Genomic DNA, 16307 nt, shown 5'->3' with positions numbered 1-16307 from the left:
TTTGGGCATTAACCGAATTATCAAATACCATATAAATCCATCAACTTATATTTTGATACTATCTAACATTTAGTTCATACCATATAAAGTTTACTATTACTTTTTATAATATCCAATATATATTATAAGTTTTTGTATAACATTTGTGACAACCCGAAGTTCGTTCCATTATTTGTAATCCTTTTTGTAACCCATTTCGATAATCTATTCGTCGTTTTCAATTTCGTTTCCGTTTACGCAATTAAATTAAGTCATTAATTTGAGATTATTATTATGACTTAATGGGTGTCCCGATGCATTTAGAACTCATTTTAACACCCTATTCTAGTAATCGGAAAAATTTTAGAATCAACCATATCGGGTTACGGCAACTTGATCTGGTGCGACCAAAAGCCACGTCTAACGTCGGTATCGGGTAGAATTTCACCGTGTCCAAATCGTAGACACTATTTAAAGAGGTTTAAGCTCTCATTTGAAGCTTTTGCTCTCTCTCACTACTCTATCTCTAACCTCTCTCCTCAATCCAAATTTAAGGTCCAAAAACATTGATTTAAGGCTTCAAATCCTTAAGGTAACTTCCCTAACTTGTTGTTCAACCTCTTTAGCCTTCAAATCCGAGTTTAAACATTGATTTAGGACCATCTTCATGAGTTTACGGCCCCAGTTACCCGATGATTCCTTTTGGCGAAGACGAAGTGCGCAGAAGGCTCGTCTCACTTTTGTTTATATATACTATGTATCACACTTGTACAACTTTACTTTTGAAACAAATGTAAACTTTTATATATGTAATGTAATGGCTGTTTACTTTACTTACTATGTGCATTGGATTTGATAATCAACGTGGAGTCAACCCCGGAAATGTTTCCGCCTTCAGTTTTTGGGGTGTGACAGATTGGTATTAGAGCCCTTGTTTGTAGTGAATAATGTATACCAAACCTTACATGGTATAAGACTATAAACATTAAGGAGCCTAAGTGCTCTGAACTACAAGTATACTTCAAAATATAAGTATTTTCAAAAATATATAAGTATACCGAACCGTCGAGATCCGTAACTACAAGTAGAACAAAACATAAGTAAATGGGTGTTGTGTACTGCAGTTAAACCTGGGCAGTTATGTAGTCGTGTCTAGGATCAATATAGTCTGGCCAACTATATTCATTCGAGACACGGCTAACATGTGCTTGGGAGTGACTGCGGTATGCGGCATGCCTAAAACTTACCCTAATACCACAAACATCGAGCCAGTATCGTAGCGAATCATGAAATACTATGCGAGTATTTCTCGATGCCAATCCCTTGTAGAAATCCTCGTTCACACGTTATTCTTGATTATTCCTTTAGCGATAATTTATCTGCTTTGATAACTCTTTCCTGCTTTCTCGCTTATAACTCTTTCCTGCTTTATTGATAAAGCTCTGACTTGGTGGAATGGCCGACTCAAATCCTTGACCCTACCTGTAGCCAATGCCATGGGTTGGGAAGCCATGAAAGAACTCCTGTTAGCTGAGTACTGCCCTTGGGGCGAAATGCAGAAATTAGAGCACGAGCTCTGGAACCTGAAGATGAAAGGTTCCGATATTGCTGCATACACTTCTAGATTCGATGATCTTGCACTCCTCTGCCCGGGAATGGTTACCCCGGAAAGTAAAAAAATAGAGAGGTTCATTTAGGGGCTGACCCATCCAACCAAGGGAAACATCTTAGTTGCACGGCCAGATACGTATAACAGCGCCAAGAGTTTAGCTTAGACCCTAATTGACCACAGTGATGATGTTGAGGAAACAACCACCACTCCTGAGCCGACCAAGATGAGTGGTGAGAAAAGGAAGTTCTGGAAGAAGAAAAAGGTTCAATCTTCCTAGGGATCCTCAAAGAAACATCAGACTATAGCAGTCCATGCTGCTACTACCCCCATTGCTGCTGCTTCTTTTGTGGGATCTACAACTCAAACTCCTACCAGCAGGTATGCTGGTAACCTTCCCCTGTGTGACAAGTGAAAATACCACCACAACCTCGGCACCAGCCCAATCTGCAAATCAATCTTCGGGAGCAGGCGTTGGTCAAACCTGCTATAATTGTGGAGAGGTCAGGCACTTCAAAAGGAACTGCCATGGGACGGGAGGAGGCAGTCACCGATCCAACTGTTGTTTCGGGTACGTTCCTTCTTGACAACTCTTATGCTAGTATTCTTTTCGATTCGGGTGATGAAAGAAGCTTTGTTAGTCATACGTTCAAACATAATTTAAAACCTAATCCCCAACCATTACCGAAACGTTTACTGTCGAGATAGCTAACGGTGAGAAGGAGAGCGCTAGCGATGTATTCATAGTTTGTACCCTTACCCTGAAGGACCATTCATTTCCTATCGATCTTATGTTGGTTTCCATAAAGAGCTTTGATGTCATCATTGGCATGGATTGGTTGAGTCCCAATCATGCTGATATCCTCTGTTTCGAAAAAGCTATCCGTCTCAACCTTCCTTCGGGTCAGACTCTCATAATCTATGGCGATAAACTCAACTCCAGTCTTCGCATCATTTCCTGCATCAAAGCTCAGAAACACTTGCGAAAGGAATGCCAAGCATTCCTAGACCATGTAATCAATGAGAAACAGGAAGTTAAGGACCTCGCGAGCATCCCCGAAGTCTGTAACTTTCCTGATGTGTTTCCCGAAGAACTTCCAGGAATCCCTCCAGAGCGTCAAGTCGAATTCCGCATTGATCTAATTCCTGGAGCTACCCCCGTAGCGAAATCTCTATATCGTTTAGCTCCAGCAGAAATGCAGGAGTTATCTAGCCAGCTCAATGAGTTGCTCAGTAAAGGATTCATTAGACCGAGTTCCTCACCCTGGGGAGCTCCGGTATTGTTCGTTAAGAAGAAAGATGGATCCTTTTGGATGTGTATCGACTACCGTGAGGTGAACAAGTTGACCGTCAAAAATCGATATCCTCTTCCGCGAATAGATGACCTCTTTGATCAACTCCAAGGAGCCAGTTACTTCTCCAAGATAGACCTTCGGTCAGGGTACCATCAGCTACGAGTTCATGAGAGTGATGTTTCCAAAACAGCTTTTAGGAATCGGTATGGACACTACGAGTTCGTAGTGATGCCCTTCGGTCTAACCAACGCACCAGCAGTGTTCATGGACCTGATGAACCGGGTGTGTCATCCTTATCTGGACAAGTTCGTCATTGTGTTCATTGATGACATACTTGTCTACTCCAGAAGCGAAGAAGATCACAAACAACACTTGAGGCTAGTGTTGGAAACCCTTAGATCCGAGAAGCTGTATGCGAAATTTTCCAAGTGTGAATTCTGGATTCGGAAGGTAACTTTCCTCGGTCATGTGGTAAGCGAAGAGGGTATGCACATGGATCCATCCAAGATAAAAGCGATAGAGAATTGGTCGACACCGAAGACACCCACAGAAATTCGTCAATTCTTGGGTCTCGCCGACTATTATCGGAAATTTATCCAGAATCGCCAAACCTCTAACCACTCTGACACAGAAAGGTGTACCCTTTTGTTGGGGTGAAAAGCAAGAAAACGCATTTCAAACATTAAAGTGAGCCTTGTGTAGCGCACCGGTCCTGTCCTTGCCCAAAGGAACAAAGGATTTCGTTGTTTTCTGCGATGCGTCTAATCAAGGCTTAGGTTATGTGCTTATGCAAAGGGGAAAGGTGATTGCATATGCCTCAAGACAGCTGAAGGCACACGAGGTCAACTATACCACTCATGACTTGGAGTTAGGAGCCGTAGTCTTTGCACTGAAGATTTGGAGACATTATCTCTACGGAACCAAGTGTACGATCTTCACAAACCATAAGAGCCTGCATCACATCTTTGATCAGAAAGACTTGAATGAGGCAACGACGATGGGTAGAACTAATCAGCGATTATGAGTGTGAAATCCGTTACCATCCCGACAAGGCCAATGTGGTAGTAGATGCCCTTAGCCGAAAGGAGAGTTCAAGCCGAAAAGTGAAGACCCTGACGATGACTATCCATTCCCACTTATCCATACAAATCCGAGAAGCCCAGTTAGAAGCCCTCAAACCTGATAACGTGTCAATCGAATCCTTGAGGGGAATGGATAAGAAACTTGAGATCAGAGGTGACGGAGTCTATTGTTTCATGGACGGAATCTGGATTCCAAAGTCCGGAGGATTCAGGGAGATTGTTATGGAGGAAGCACACAAGACTAGATACTCTGTTCACCCAGGTTCGGATAAGATGTACCTGGACCTCAAGAAACAATACTGGTGGCCAAACATGAAAGCTGAGATCGCTATGTTCGTGGGCAAGTGCCTGACTTGCGCCAAGGTTAAAGTTGAGTACCAGAAACCCTCGGGTCTGCTCCAGCAGCCCGAGATACCCGAATGGAAATAGGAGATGATTACATGGATTTCATCACCAAGTTACCCAAGTGTCCGAGTGGGTACGACACCATTTGGGTAATTGTCGATCGTTTGACAAAGTCCGCTCACTTCATTCCGATCAAAGAATCATTCAAGATGGAAAGACTCGCGCGAATTTACATCCAAGAGGTAGTCCGACTGTATGGTGTACCTGCATCCATTATCTCTGATCGAGATAGCAGGTTTACCTCCAGATTTTGGTAGTCTCTCCAGAAGGCTCTTGGAACCAAATTAGACATGAGCACGGCTTATCATCCTTAGACTGATGGACAGAGTGAGAGAACTATCCAGACCCTGGAGGACATGCTTAGAGCATGTGTTATCGATTTCGGAAAGTCGTGGGACACACATCTGCCTTTGATCGAGTTCTCGTACAACAACAGTTACCACACTAGTATCAAGGCTGCTCCATTTGAGGCCCTCTACGGTCGCAAGTGCAGATCCCCTCTGTGCTGGGCCGAGGTAGGGGACACGCAGCTAGCCAAGAGTCGAGTCCCCGACAGTGCTCTCACTGGTCCTGAAATCATCCGTGAAACCACCTAGAAGATCATCCAAATCCGGGAACGATTGAAAGCTTCACGAGATCGCCAAAAGAGTTACGCAGATAATCGTCAGAAACCTCTGGAATTCTAGGTTGGAGACCGTGTCCTGTTGAAGGTCTCGCCCTGGAAAGGCATGGTACGCTTCGGAAAGCGTGGAAAACTTAATCCGAGGTACATTGGACCCTTCGAGATCCTCGCCAGGGTCGGTCCGGTAGCCTATAAACTTCGTTTACCTCATGAGCTCAGCAACATCCATCCCGTCTTCCATGTTTCAAATCTCAAGAAGTGCTTATCCGATGAAACCCTAGGGATTCCCTTAGATGAGATCGAGATCAATGAAAACCTGAACTTCGTGGAGGAGCCGATCGAAATCATGGATCGAGAGATCAAATGTACAAAGCAAAGCAGCATCCCGATAGTGAAGGTTCGCTGGAATGCCAAGCGGGGACCAGAGTTCACTTGTGAGCGTGGAGACTCGATGAAACAGAAGTATCCGCATCTCTTTTCGAACCCATGATTTGTATCTTAATTCTGAATTTCGGGATGAAATTCCCTCTAACAGGGGGATAATGTGACAACCCGAAGTTTGTTCCATTATTTGTAATCCTTTTTGTAGCCCATTTCGATAATCTATTCGTCGTTTTCAATTTCGTTTCCGTTTACACAATTAAATTAATTCATTAATTTGAGATTATTATTATGACTTAATGGGTGTCCCGATGCATTTAGAACTCATTTTAACACCCCATTCTAGTAATCGGAAAATTTTTAGAATCAACCATATCGGGTTACGGCAACTTGATCGGGTGCGACCAAAAGCTACGTCTAACGTCGGTATCAGGTAGAATTCCACCATGTCCAAATCTTAGACACTATTTAAAGAGGTTTAAGCTCTCATTTGAAGCTTTTGCTCTCTCTCTAACCTCTCTCCTCAATCCAAATTTAAGGTCCAAAAACATTGATTTAAGGCTTCAAATCCTTAAGGTAACTTCCCTAACTTGTTGTTCAACCTCTTTAGCCTTCAAATCCGAGTTTAAACATTGATTGAGGACCATCTTCATGAGTTTACGGCCCTAGAGCATGCTTGGGCCGTAAACTCAAATAAATTGGGTTTTTGAGCCTTAAAACCCCTCGTAACCAACTTTGGGACTTAGATATGACTTTATGGCTTACCACTTCGGACTTAGGACACCTTAAACATGGTTTTTGAGGAGTAAACATGAGTTTAATGCCCAAGAACATGCTTGGGACATAAACTCATCATTCATGGAGAGTAAACTCAAAACCAAGTGTTTAAAAGCCATTTAAACACACCATTAGCCTTGGAATAAATCCTAGAACCAACCAAAATTAATTTGGGGACCTTAAACATAATAAAAACTCTTCATTTGAGATTTTACAGCCATAACCCCCCAAGAATAGGTTCCAGGGCCGTAAACTCATAAACATAGGTCAAAAGGTGCCCTAAATTCATCCTAAGGCTTGTAAAAATTGTTTGAATCACATGTGATTGGTCTAAGGTAATTAAATCATCAATTCAAGAGAAGTATAGGAGCTTACGGCCGTAAACTCCATGTTTAGGGCCGTAAACTCCCTTTGATGGTGTTATTGGTGATTTAATTCATTCCTAAGCCTTAGATAAATTCATCCCAACATTTCCCAAGTGTTATTTGACCTTTTGGCACCATTAAACCAACCAACCATGAGTTCACGGCCGTGAACTCATGTGATTATGGTCTTAGGGCCGTAAAATCTTCTAAGAGTTTACTCTTGAAGAGTAAACTCCATTCCTAAGCCATACAAGTCCGTAGATGTCACCTGGGTCACTCCAAACACTTGATTTGAAGTGTTTTCGCTCATTGGAATGTATTATCATATCTAATTAGTGGTTTAAAATCTAATTAGATACATTTGTATATTATTTCATATTACATAGGAACCTCGTGCGTTAACAAGCCCTGAACTAACGTTTAGCATCCAAACAGTCACGTTTTCTTGTCTGGTGAGTTCATACCCCTACCCTTTTTCAATGTTTTCACTGTTTTCAGGGGGGGAATACAAGCAAAGTGCAAGGGGTACTTGTACTTAAAAACTTTTTTTACATGTATGTGTTTCATAATTCATATGCTTTTAACATTGATAATCGTAACAGATAACCGTTTGAAACTTGCAGGATAATCATACACATTACTTGTGAAATTAGTTATAAGCTGTTATGTTTTATATTTCACAAATGGTTTCCATATTTTATTAGTTAAAAGCATGACATCTGAACCTTTAACATAAAAACTTAGTACACTGTTTTGTCCTCGGTAACACTCCACAGAGATACGCGAGTGGAGGATTATTGTATTATTACTAGTAAATTTGTTAATCCTATATAATTGGAGACACGTCCTCGGTGAACATTCCACAGAGATACGCGAGTGGAGGACCGCATATGTAACCAGAATCTCTTAGATAGGGAGCGTGACTTGAGTGTATAGATCTATACGGGGCTGACTACCCCACACCTGGCTGCTAGCTACAGCCGAACCGAAAGGTTCAAGGGTGACGAAAGTCATAAGGTGATGTGGACTATTTATTGTCATATCTAGTCTATCGTATGGTTATGGAACTCACAATTAGGATAACAGAGATTTACTTAATAGTAATAATGAATAAAGTAATTAATTTACTTTGTAAATATTAGTTTTATATATGTGTTAAAACTAATACATCTTTCACAGTTGATAACCAACATTCAGGAAAATATGGGATTTTCCTGGGGAACATTTGTACATAACTAGAAAAGTGTAATAAACCAGATAACTAAACTTTACATTTCACAAGGGTAAACATGTTTTCAGTGTACATCTTTACATTACATTTTGGGATTCAATAACCAAATTATAAGAAAATATGAGATTTTCTTGGTGTGTAACATTTTCAGAAATGGAAAGGAACTTGTACATTTTTCACAAAACAAAACCGCTTATGAACTCACCAGCGTTATGCTGATTTTCAAACTGCTTGTATTCTCAGGTCCGCATTAGACAGGTACCCGATGATTCCTTTTGGCGAAGACGGAGTGCGCAGAAGGCTCGTCTCACTTTTGTTTATATATACTATGTATCACACTTGTACAACTTTACTTTTGAAACAAATGTAAACTTTTATATATGTAATGTAATGGTTGTTTACTTTACTTACTATGTGCATTGGATTTGATACTCAACGTGGAGTCAACCCCGGAAATGTTTCCTCCATCGGTTTTCGGGGTGTGACAACATTAATATAATCTACTTTTCTTATGTCCGATATTATTTTTTAGATAAAATAAGAAATAAGTTATTTTGAATGAGCTATTAATAAACAATATTGAACTAATAAACATTGTATTACACTATTTATATTACACCAAAACATCCAAGGTTTCATATATAAATTTTCAAATATTAAACAATGAAAATTGAGAATGAAGTCATACAAAATATATCATTATATATAAATGTCATCAATAGTTTTAAAATAAGTCGATTAGTAAATATGATATTTAATTTTAATTATATATTTTGCCAGACCTACCTTTGACTTTATGTTGGTGCCCCAACAATCGTCTTCCGCAATTTGTAATTAAAAATAAAGGTGAATACAAATATAAAATAGATATTACTAAGTATTAATATAAATAATTAAAAATGGTATGTGGATCTCCTACCACTGGTTAAAAACAACATACCTCTCTAGTGGTATCGATTCCTATGTGAAATTGAAGTAGTCATTTTATATACATTTTGTTTTCTAATAACATAAACAAATATGAGTAAACAAACATAAAAATGTTATCATTATGTAGGAAAAATATTTTAATTAAACAAGAAAAATGTTATCTTTATAAGTATATATGATTAGCTTCACTCGTGTGCTTTGTTTAGAGATGTATGTCGTTCCAGACCGATATTAGGTCAATCTTGAAACTGTTTGATATTTTTTTGGATGCATCCCGGGCAGTCTTGGACCGGTTTTTTTTCGGTGCGGTCTTTTCTTATATCGGTCTTTTTTGGACCGGTTTCGATCTTTTCTGGTTTCTATTTTTTTTTTCATTTCGAGTTTTGTCGTTAACCAATGTGTAATTAACACTATAATGATAAATTAAAATTTACTAAAAATGATACACTAAAATTTAAGAAAAAAACAAGAGAGAAGAAGTTTGGTAATATGTGATTGAAAAAATATCTAATTAACATAAAAATGATATGTTTATAAATTTGGCTCTCAGTTTATTTTTAAACAGGTCTTGTTTCGGTCTTGGAACCAGTCTCGTGTCAATCTCGTAACCCGTCTCGGAATTGTTTGTTTTTTTCAGACCGGACAACCCAAACTGTCTCGGGTTCGTCTTTTATCGTTCTGGTTTTTCTCAAGACCAATCTTTTTTCAGTCGGATATCAATGTAAACTGTTTGATATCGATCTTTTCTCCAGACAAGTCCTAGATTGATCTTCTTGTTCGTTTCCAGTTTTGTAGTTACCAAAAACCAAATTAAAGGGCCAACAATTAACAAATGGACATGGACAATGGGACTTTCTCTGTTTTCAGTTCACTTCACATAGCCGAATATGTTCCCTTACTACACTCCCATCGTATGAAGACCTTAGCCCAAATATCAGCCCAAACATTATTGAAGGTCTTGCCTATTATTTAATTATAATCCAATTTAACCTGTAAGTCATGAACAAAATCTCACATACTTTGGATCCGTGTGCATAAAGACTTGTATTATTGTATCATCGTATTCACTATTTACTTTGGTCCCTTGTGCATGAAAACATGTACTTGCGTCATAGAATTGCATGGGATAGAAAGAGGATAAAGTTACAGTGTATTTGCTCTCCGACAACCACCGATCATCACCTTAATGTGCACGTGCGTAGACTTGTGACCACTTCCTTTACACGAACGTGTCTCTCACATAACTTATAGAACCCTTGTGGGTCCAATTCAATTATTGTATTACATAATCATTACCCAATCTTACGTTTTAGCTTCTTTTAGATTTTCACTTCCCGTTTAAGAAATTACATTAATATATTGAAAAAGACATCGTTACATTTTACAGTAATTTGGCATTGTTACATGTAATATCATTAATCATACATTGTGACTATCTAATTATCATATATATGTGATTCCCGATCATGTGGCATAGAATAATAAAAAAAGTTATTCACATCAAGAAAAATGAAAAAAAGTCAAGAATATATTAAATATTTAACATGTCATTTCACAATTATTGGATTGTCTTATTCAATTTGCGACAAGTACATATACAAGAAATACACGAAAAAACAATAATTGTTTTCTTTTCTTACACCCATCCCATCGCATGGATAATATATCAACACATTCCCATTATATGAACAATAACCCCGTTTTAGGAGCATATGAGTATGGTAATATTGATAATTCTTTAAATTCCATCCATACATTCAGGTGGGGTAACTGGGTACCGATGTTTGTCGGTACAGTAGTCATAGACCATATGATTCATTCGGACCCACTTGTATCGACGGGCGGCAAGAGCATCGAGTTGCTGGTAACTGGTGCCCTCCCACCAGTTGGCCGAGTTGGATGCACAGGAACTTGGCCCTGGGGAAGGGCACCCCTCAATATCAAAGTCTTTGTAGTATGCATAAAATGGTGCTTTGCTCCAATCAATTTTTTCAAGCCCACCCCTTGTTGCCCAATCATCTGCTTCCCATAATGTAGAGAAGACTCCCATTGGTTGAAATTTTGGAAATGGAACACCTTTTGCTTCATTGTTTTTGTATACTCTTATAGGCACTTCATCGACTGAAAACCTACACAAATGATGAATTGTTTGTTTGTAATTTTCAAACTAGATAATGCTTTGAACACATAATTGAGTTGCACTTACACTACATGGTGATGATTCCATAGGATGGAGTAAACGTGGAAGTCAGCAGCAGGGTCAAACCATAGGTTAACCCTTTGTTCTCTATCTCCTTTTCCATGTGCATACACATTTGTTTGAACCGAGTAAGGTTGTCCAGTTCGATTCCCCAAGAATTCAAAATCAAGCTCATCGCGCACATTATCAGTATCTGAATTCATCTAAAGCCAAAAACCATGAAAAGTTAGCAAACACCCATCGACTCAAATCACAAACAAGTATATATTATTAAAAGTCATACGTAAAAAGCAGTAACAGTGCCAGCAGAGTCTCCTGGAATGAGCTTTATCTTCATGCTCACACGTCCAAACAAATATTTGCTTTTTGAAGCAAACCCACATCCTATAATAACATATAAAAACCATGATCATGAATTTACGTATCAAGTTTAGGATGATCATCATGTCACATGTCTTGATGCAAATGAATAACCATCAAAAATTTGAATGCATGTATTGAAACAATTGACGTACCAGAGTTTTGGTCAAGAAGTAACTGGATACCCATTCCTCCATTAAGTTGTTTGACGTGAGAATCGGACCATGTCACACGAAAATCTTGAAGAAATGTTGTTGGCTTCGCATTTGTCACAAACAAGAGTGTCACAAATCCAATCAAGAAAAGATTAACAATGGTTTTTCGAGATATTCTTGACGAATATGTCATTTTTACTATGAAAGAATGATGTGTGTGTTCTGTGTATCTAAAATTTGAAATGGTGAGAGAGTTATATATAGAATAAGTTCGTATGGACTTAAAGTGATGTATTTGAATAGTAAAGGGGGTCCATTGTAAATTTTGGATCACTTTCTGTACAGCTAATAGTAAGCCGTCAATTGGACCCCGCCGTTCTCTTACCAAACATCGTCTTTTTGGATTTTTGATTGACTAGACTATAATTTTGACTTTGTTCCTTAAAGTTAGTTTTGAGACAAAAATATGATTGAAAATAAAATATTTTAAATATACATGTTTAAGGAAAATGTTTATGAAGCTAGATTTAAATTACCTGATTTACTTAATATGTCCAAAAAAAATTAATAGATATATAAAAGAAAAAAAAATAATGGCAATAAGTTTTATAAAGTTTAATATTAATATATTTACAAAGACATCAACAAAACTAGGAAAAAAAGTTAATATAAGTAACTAAATTAAACCGGAGACCATCAACACAACAAGTTTGTCAAATATTTTGGCCACGTCTTATTGTCGGTTAGCAGTTTTAATTATATTTGTTGCTTAGTTACAAAATAATGGAAATTGAATTCTTTTCTGAAAGAAAAGATTTAATAATCATTAATATATAGGTTTTGTTTAGATATAATAAGGTTAACTAATTTTTATTGTCATATGCGAAGAAGAGAGCTGATTTGTACTTTTTAGATATAATTAGGTTAACTAATCATTAACTAATTTGTACATACAGCGTTTTATCATACATAATAATGATAAATATTTTTTTATATGTGCTATAAACTTTTATAAAACATAAACTATTATGCATGTTATTATAAATATTTTTTTATATGTGTTATACAACTTTAATAAAACATAAACTATTTTCCATGATAAATATAAATTATTATACACAAATCAGCTACTATATAAAAGTCACAAAAACAGTAGAATTTTGTTAAAATGATAATGATGATCTCAATTATTGTTAAAGATTTATGTTATAACTGGTTAACAATAATTGGATAAAGATAAAATTTATACAATCATAAGTATGGATTACATTAAAGATTGGTGCATTGTGACTGGCCAAAGACTGGACCCAAAATCCTTCAATATATAGATTGGGACCGACAGTAACAGGTGGAACTAATACTCTGAGAAAAGTTTGGTGAAGGTTGAATTAAACATGACGAATTCGATTTTCTAATAGCTTAGCTTTTATTTGTGTAAACATTTTGGCAAAAGTAATTGTAACAAAAAGACAAAACTGTATAAATGGTCACATATGGTTAGTCGATTTCTTTGGTAAGGTTCACCAAATAATTTTGTACTCCTTATTTGGTGCATGTTTGAGTTGTAGATTTGGTCTATAATCTTAGCATCTTAGCATTGTAAAAGTTTTACAAATGACCAACATAACTTCAAATATAATTTTGAAATATTTTCTTTATTTATTTTTCAAATAAATGTATTCAAAAATAAAAAATTCCACAACCACCATCCTCTACCCCTCTATCTCTCCCCCCCCCCCCCCCCCCCCCCCTCTCATCTCTCTGTTGCTTACACCAAGAACACAAACATTACAAAACATCTTTATCTTCATCAATTCACTATCTTCTGAAAGCAAAATCGATGAACACCTATGAACCCACAAACGGAATCGATGAACACTTATGAACCTTGAAACGGAATTAATGGTTACCCATAAACCTACAAACAAAATCGACAAACACCGATGAAATCATAAACAAAATCGATGAAATCAGCATCGACGTTTGGCACTCCATTTGTTCATAGATCCCGATTCGTCCATATTAGTATATTTAAATTTGGGTTTGGTTTTATGTGTTTGTGTTTCGACAAGAATAGAAATCGAAATTCCTTCCTCTTTTAATTTGAATAGCAGGTGAACAGAGGATCCTAAGGAATCGATGTCTAAAATTTGTCTTTTGTTCATTCACACATGTTTTCTTTCGTCTCCTTCACTTTTTAGAGTAGAATCAGAAAAAGAAAGGAATCAATGCACATAGTTTCTCTTTTCTATGGTGTAGATGTAACGACCCAAATTTCAAGGCCAAAAATTTCATTTTTGAATTAACGCATTTAGCAAACATTTTACCAAAACATTGTCAATAAAACATTCATTACAAAATCATAATGTTGTATTTCAACCATAACATCATAAGTATTGAAAATCAGAGTACAGTCCAAAAAACTTATTGCGGAAACATGTGTGTGTGTGTGATGCGCTACTACACCGTCGGCTCTTTTCCTTTCGACGAAGAGGTACCTGAAACCAAAACCAAAACTGTAAACATGAAGCTTAGTGAGTTCCCCCATCATACCACATACCATACCATATCGTCGGTATCTTTCAACCGGTAACCTTCATCAGTATCTTTCAACTGGTAACCATCATCGATATCTTTCAACCGGTAACTGGGGACTACTTCACCCCCCTACTACTAGCATACAATCAACAGGTATAAGCATACAGTCACGCATATCCGGGTACTGACCTACCCTTGGGTCCTAAGGACCACTGTCAGGGAAACTAATCCCTACCATACACATAACATACTACTCATATAACCAGACCAAGATAATTATCACAAAGACGATTATCTTCTGAATTCCCCTTTGTGGTGGGCCGACATTGTGGCCTTTGACCCACCCCTACTAGAAGGTAACTCACCTCAATGTCGTGCAGTGTCTGAACTATCCTCGGCGCACACATTGACTCCCAACGACTCCTTGATCCCTACACGACAACCTTCAAGTCAGCACATATCACATACAACCCTAAACAGGGTTAGCCCAAGTTCAGTCAAAGTCAACATTGGTCAAAGTCAACATTCAGTTGACCTGACTCGCTGAGTTGGCCTACCAACTCGTCGAATCCATGCTTCTCTAATCCCACACAAAACCCCGCCTCCACTCGTCGAGTCTAGCAAAACTCAACGGGTTCTCCTTCAATCATAACATCGGGGCCATCTTTATCTGACTCGCCGAGTTCCTTCTTGAACTCGTCGAGTTCATCGCTAACTTAAGAACTTGCCCAGTCTATGACTCGCCGAGTTGAATGAACAACTCTTCGAGTCCATCTTCAAAGATTGAGAGATTGTTATGGACTCGCTGAGCCTTCTCATATGACTCGTCGAGTCCCATGGCTCCTAGGTTCCTTTTCACGTCTAAACCCACAAGGGACTTCCTTCCTAACACTTACCCATTTATCGAAAGGGTTTGGGTGCACAATGGTCACCGACTCGTCGAGTGCCAAGAACAAATCGCCGAGTCCATCCTTGACCCATTCCATACAGTCGATTTAAATGATGTCTAACACACCAATACCATAGATCTGGCCTCCTAATGCCCATTTTATACGTAAAGTTCCAAACTTGATGCACTTGCACGGGGTTTTTAGCTCAAAAATCCATATAAAGTGTCCTACAATGTGCATGGGGCTCTCTAAAGTTGGCACCTTTATGCCATGAGACCCCTCTTAAGGCCCATATCTAAAGGCTAGAGTCCACATAACACTCCTTAAATCCGAAAATGGCTTGAAAGCCCTAGATGCACCCAAGATCTATAATCAACCAAATGGAAGACCAAAGCAGGAGCCATTTACCTTGATTAAGCTGAAGATGGAATGACATTTCTGGATCTACAAGCCCCAAGTCGAATACTCAAGCTCCTCTTCTTCCTTCCAAGCTTCACAAGTCAACATAAGCACCAAAATCGCCTTAACACACACACAATCGGCTAGGGTTTCGATATGCAGCTCTAGGAGAGTGTTAGGGACAAGGGAGACAGAGTTAAGGTGTTTATATAGGGTGCAAACCCTCAAATTAGGGTTTTTGTCCAGACAGCACGAACTCGTTGAGTCCGGTATCTTACTCGCCGAGTTAGCCACTTAACTCCCGTGTCCAATCCGCTTCTACTCGACGAGTTGGGCCACCAACTCGCCGAGTCCCAGGCCAAAATGCAAAATACTTAATTGAAAAAAATATGTACCAGGAACCAGGTGCTACAAATCCTCCCCACTTATTTTTAGACTTCGTCCTCGAAGTCTGCTGCTTGTTCCTAGAAAAGCTTTGGGTAAAGCTCCATCATCTCATCCACCGTCTCCCAAGTCCACTCCGAGCCCTTTCGGTGCTTCCACTACACCTTTACCAGCTCCACTCTCTTGTTCCTCAGATCCTTTGACTTCCTGTCAAGGATCGCCACTGGCCGTTCGATGTAGTTCAGGATATCATCAACCTGAATGTTCTCTAAAGGCACTACTACCGAATCATCCACCAAACATTTCCGCAACTGAGAAACGTGAAAGGTGCTATGAATCTGACTGAGTTCGGCTGGCAGATCCAGCCTATATGGCACCTTGCCTACCCGGGCTACAACCCTGAAAGGTCCAATATACCTAGGGCCCAACTTGCCCCGCTTCCTGAATCGAATGACACCCTTCCAAGGTGACACCTTCAGGAGGACCATATCCCCGACCTGGAATTCCAAGTCGGATCGGCGCTTGTCGGCATACCTTTTCTGTTGAATCTGAGCAGTCTAAAGCCTGCCCCGGACCTTTCGAAGCACTGTACGGGCGTAAATGTAGATCACCGTTATGTTGGGCTGAAGTAGGTGACACCCAGCTAGCAAAAACGCATACGTCGGACAGGGCACTAACGGGACCGGAGATCATTCGCGAAACCAC

General features: G+C 38.8%; 1 protein-coding gene across 1 annotated transcript; it reads right to left on the bottom strand.

Annotated features, from left to right (window-relative positions):
- Positions 1-10205: 10205 nt before the first annotated feature.
- On the bottom strand, positions 10206-11631 carry LOC111904129 (probable xyloglucan endotransglucosylase/hydrolase protein 7). The gene is made up of 4 exons (XM_023899906.3): positions 11392-11631; positions 11160-11260; positions 10883-11079; positions 10206-10805 (listed from the first exon to the last, which is right to left on the bottom strand). The coding sequence occupies exons 1-4, from the start codon at positions 11582-11584 to the stop codon at positions 10415-10417; spliced, it is 882 nt and encodes a 293-aa protein (XP_023755674.1). The 5' UTR covers positions 11585-11631; the 3' UTR covers positions 10206-10414.
- Between the last annotated feature and the right edge of the window lie 4676 nt (positions 11632-16307).

This window comes from Lactuca sativa, chromosome 4 (genome assembly GCF_002870075.4).
Source record: "Lactuca sativa cultivar Salinas chromosome 4, Lsat_Salinas_v11, whole genome shotgun sequence".
Classification (NCBI taxonomy): Eukaryota; Viridiplantae; Streptophyta; class Magnoliopsida; order Asterales; family Asteraceae; genus Lactuca; species Lactuca sativa.
The sequence above is the reverse complement of the archived record's forward strand: the minus strand, read 5'-3'. Positions and strand labels throughout refer to the sequence as shown.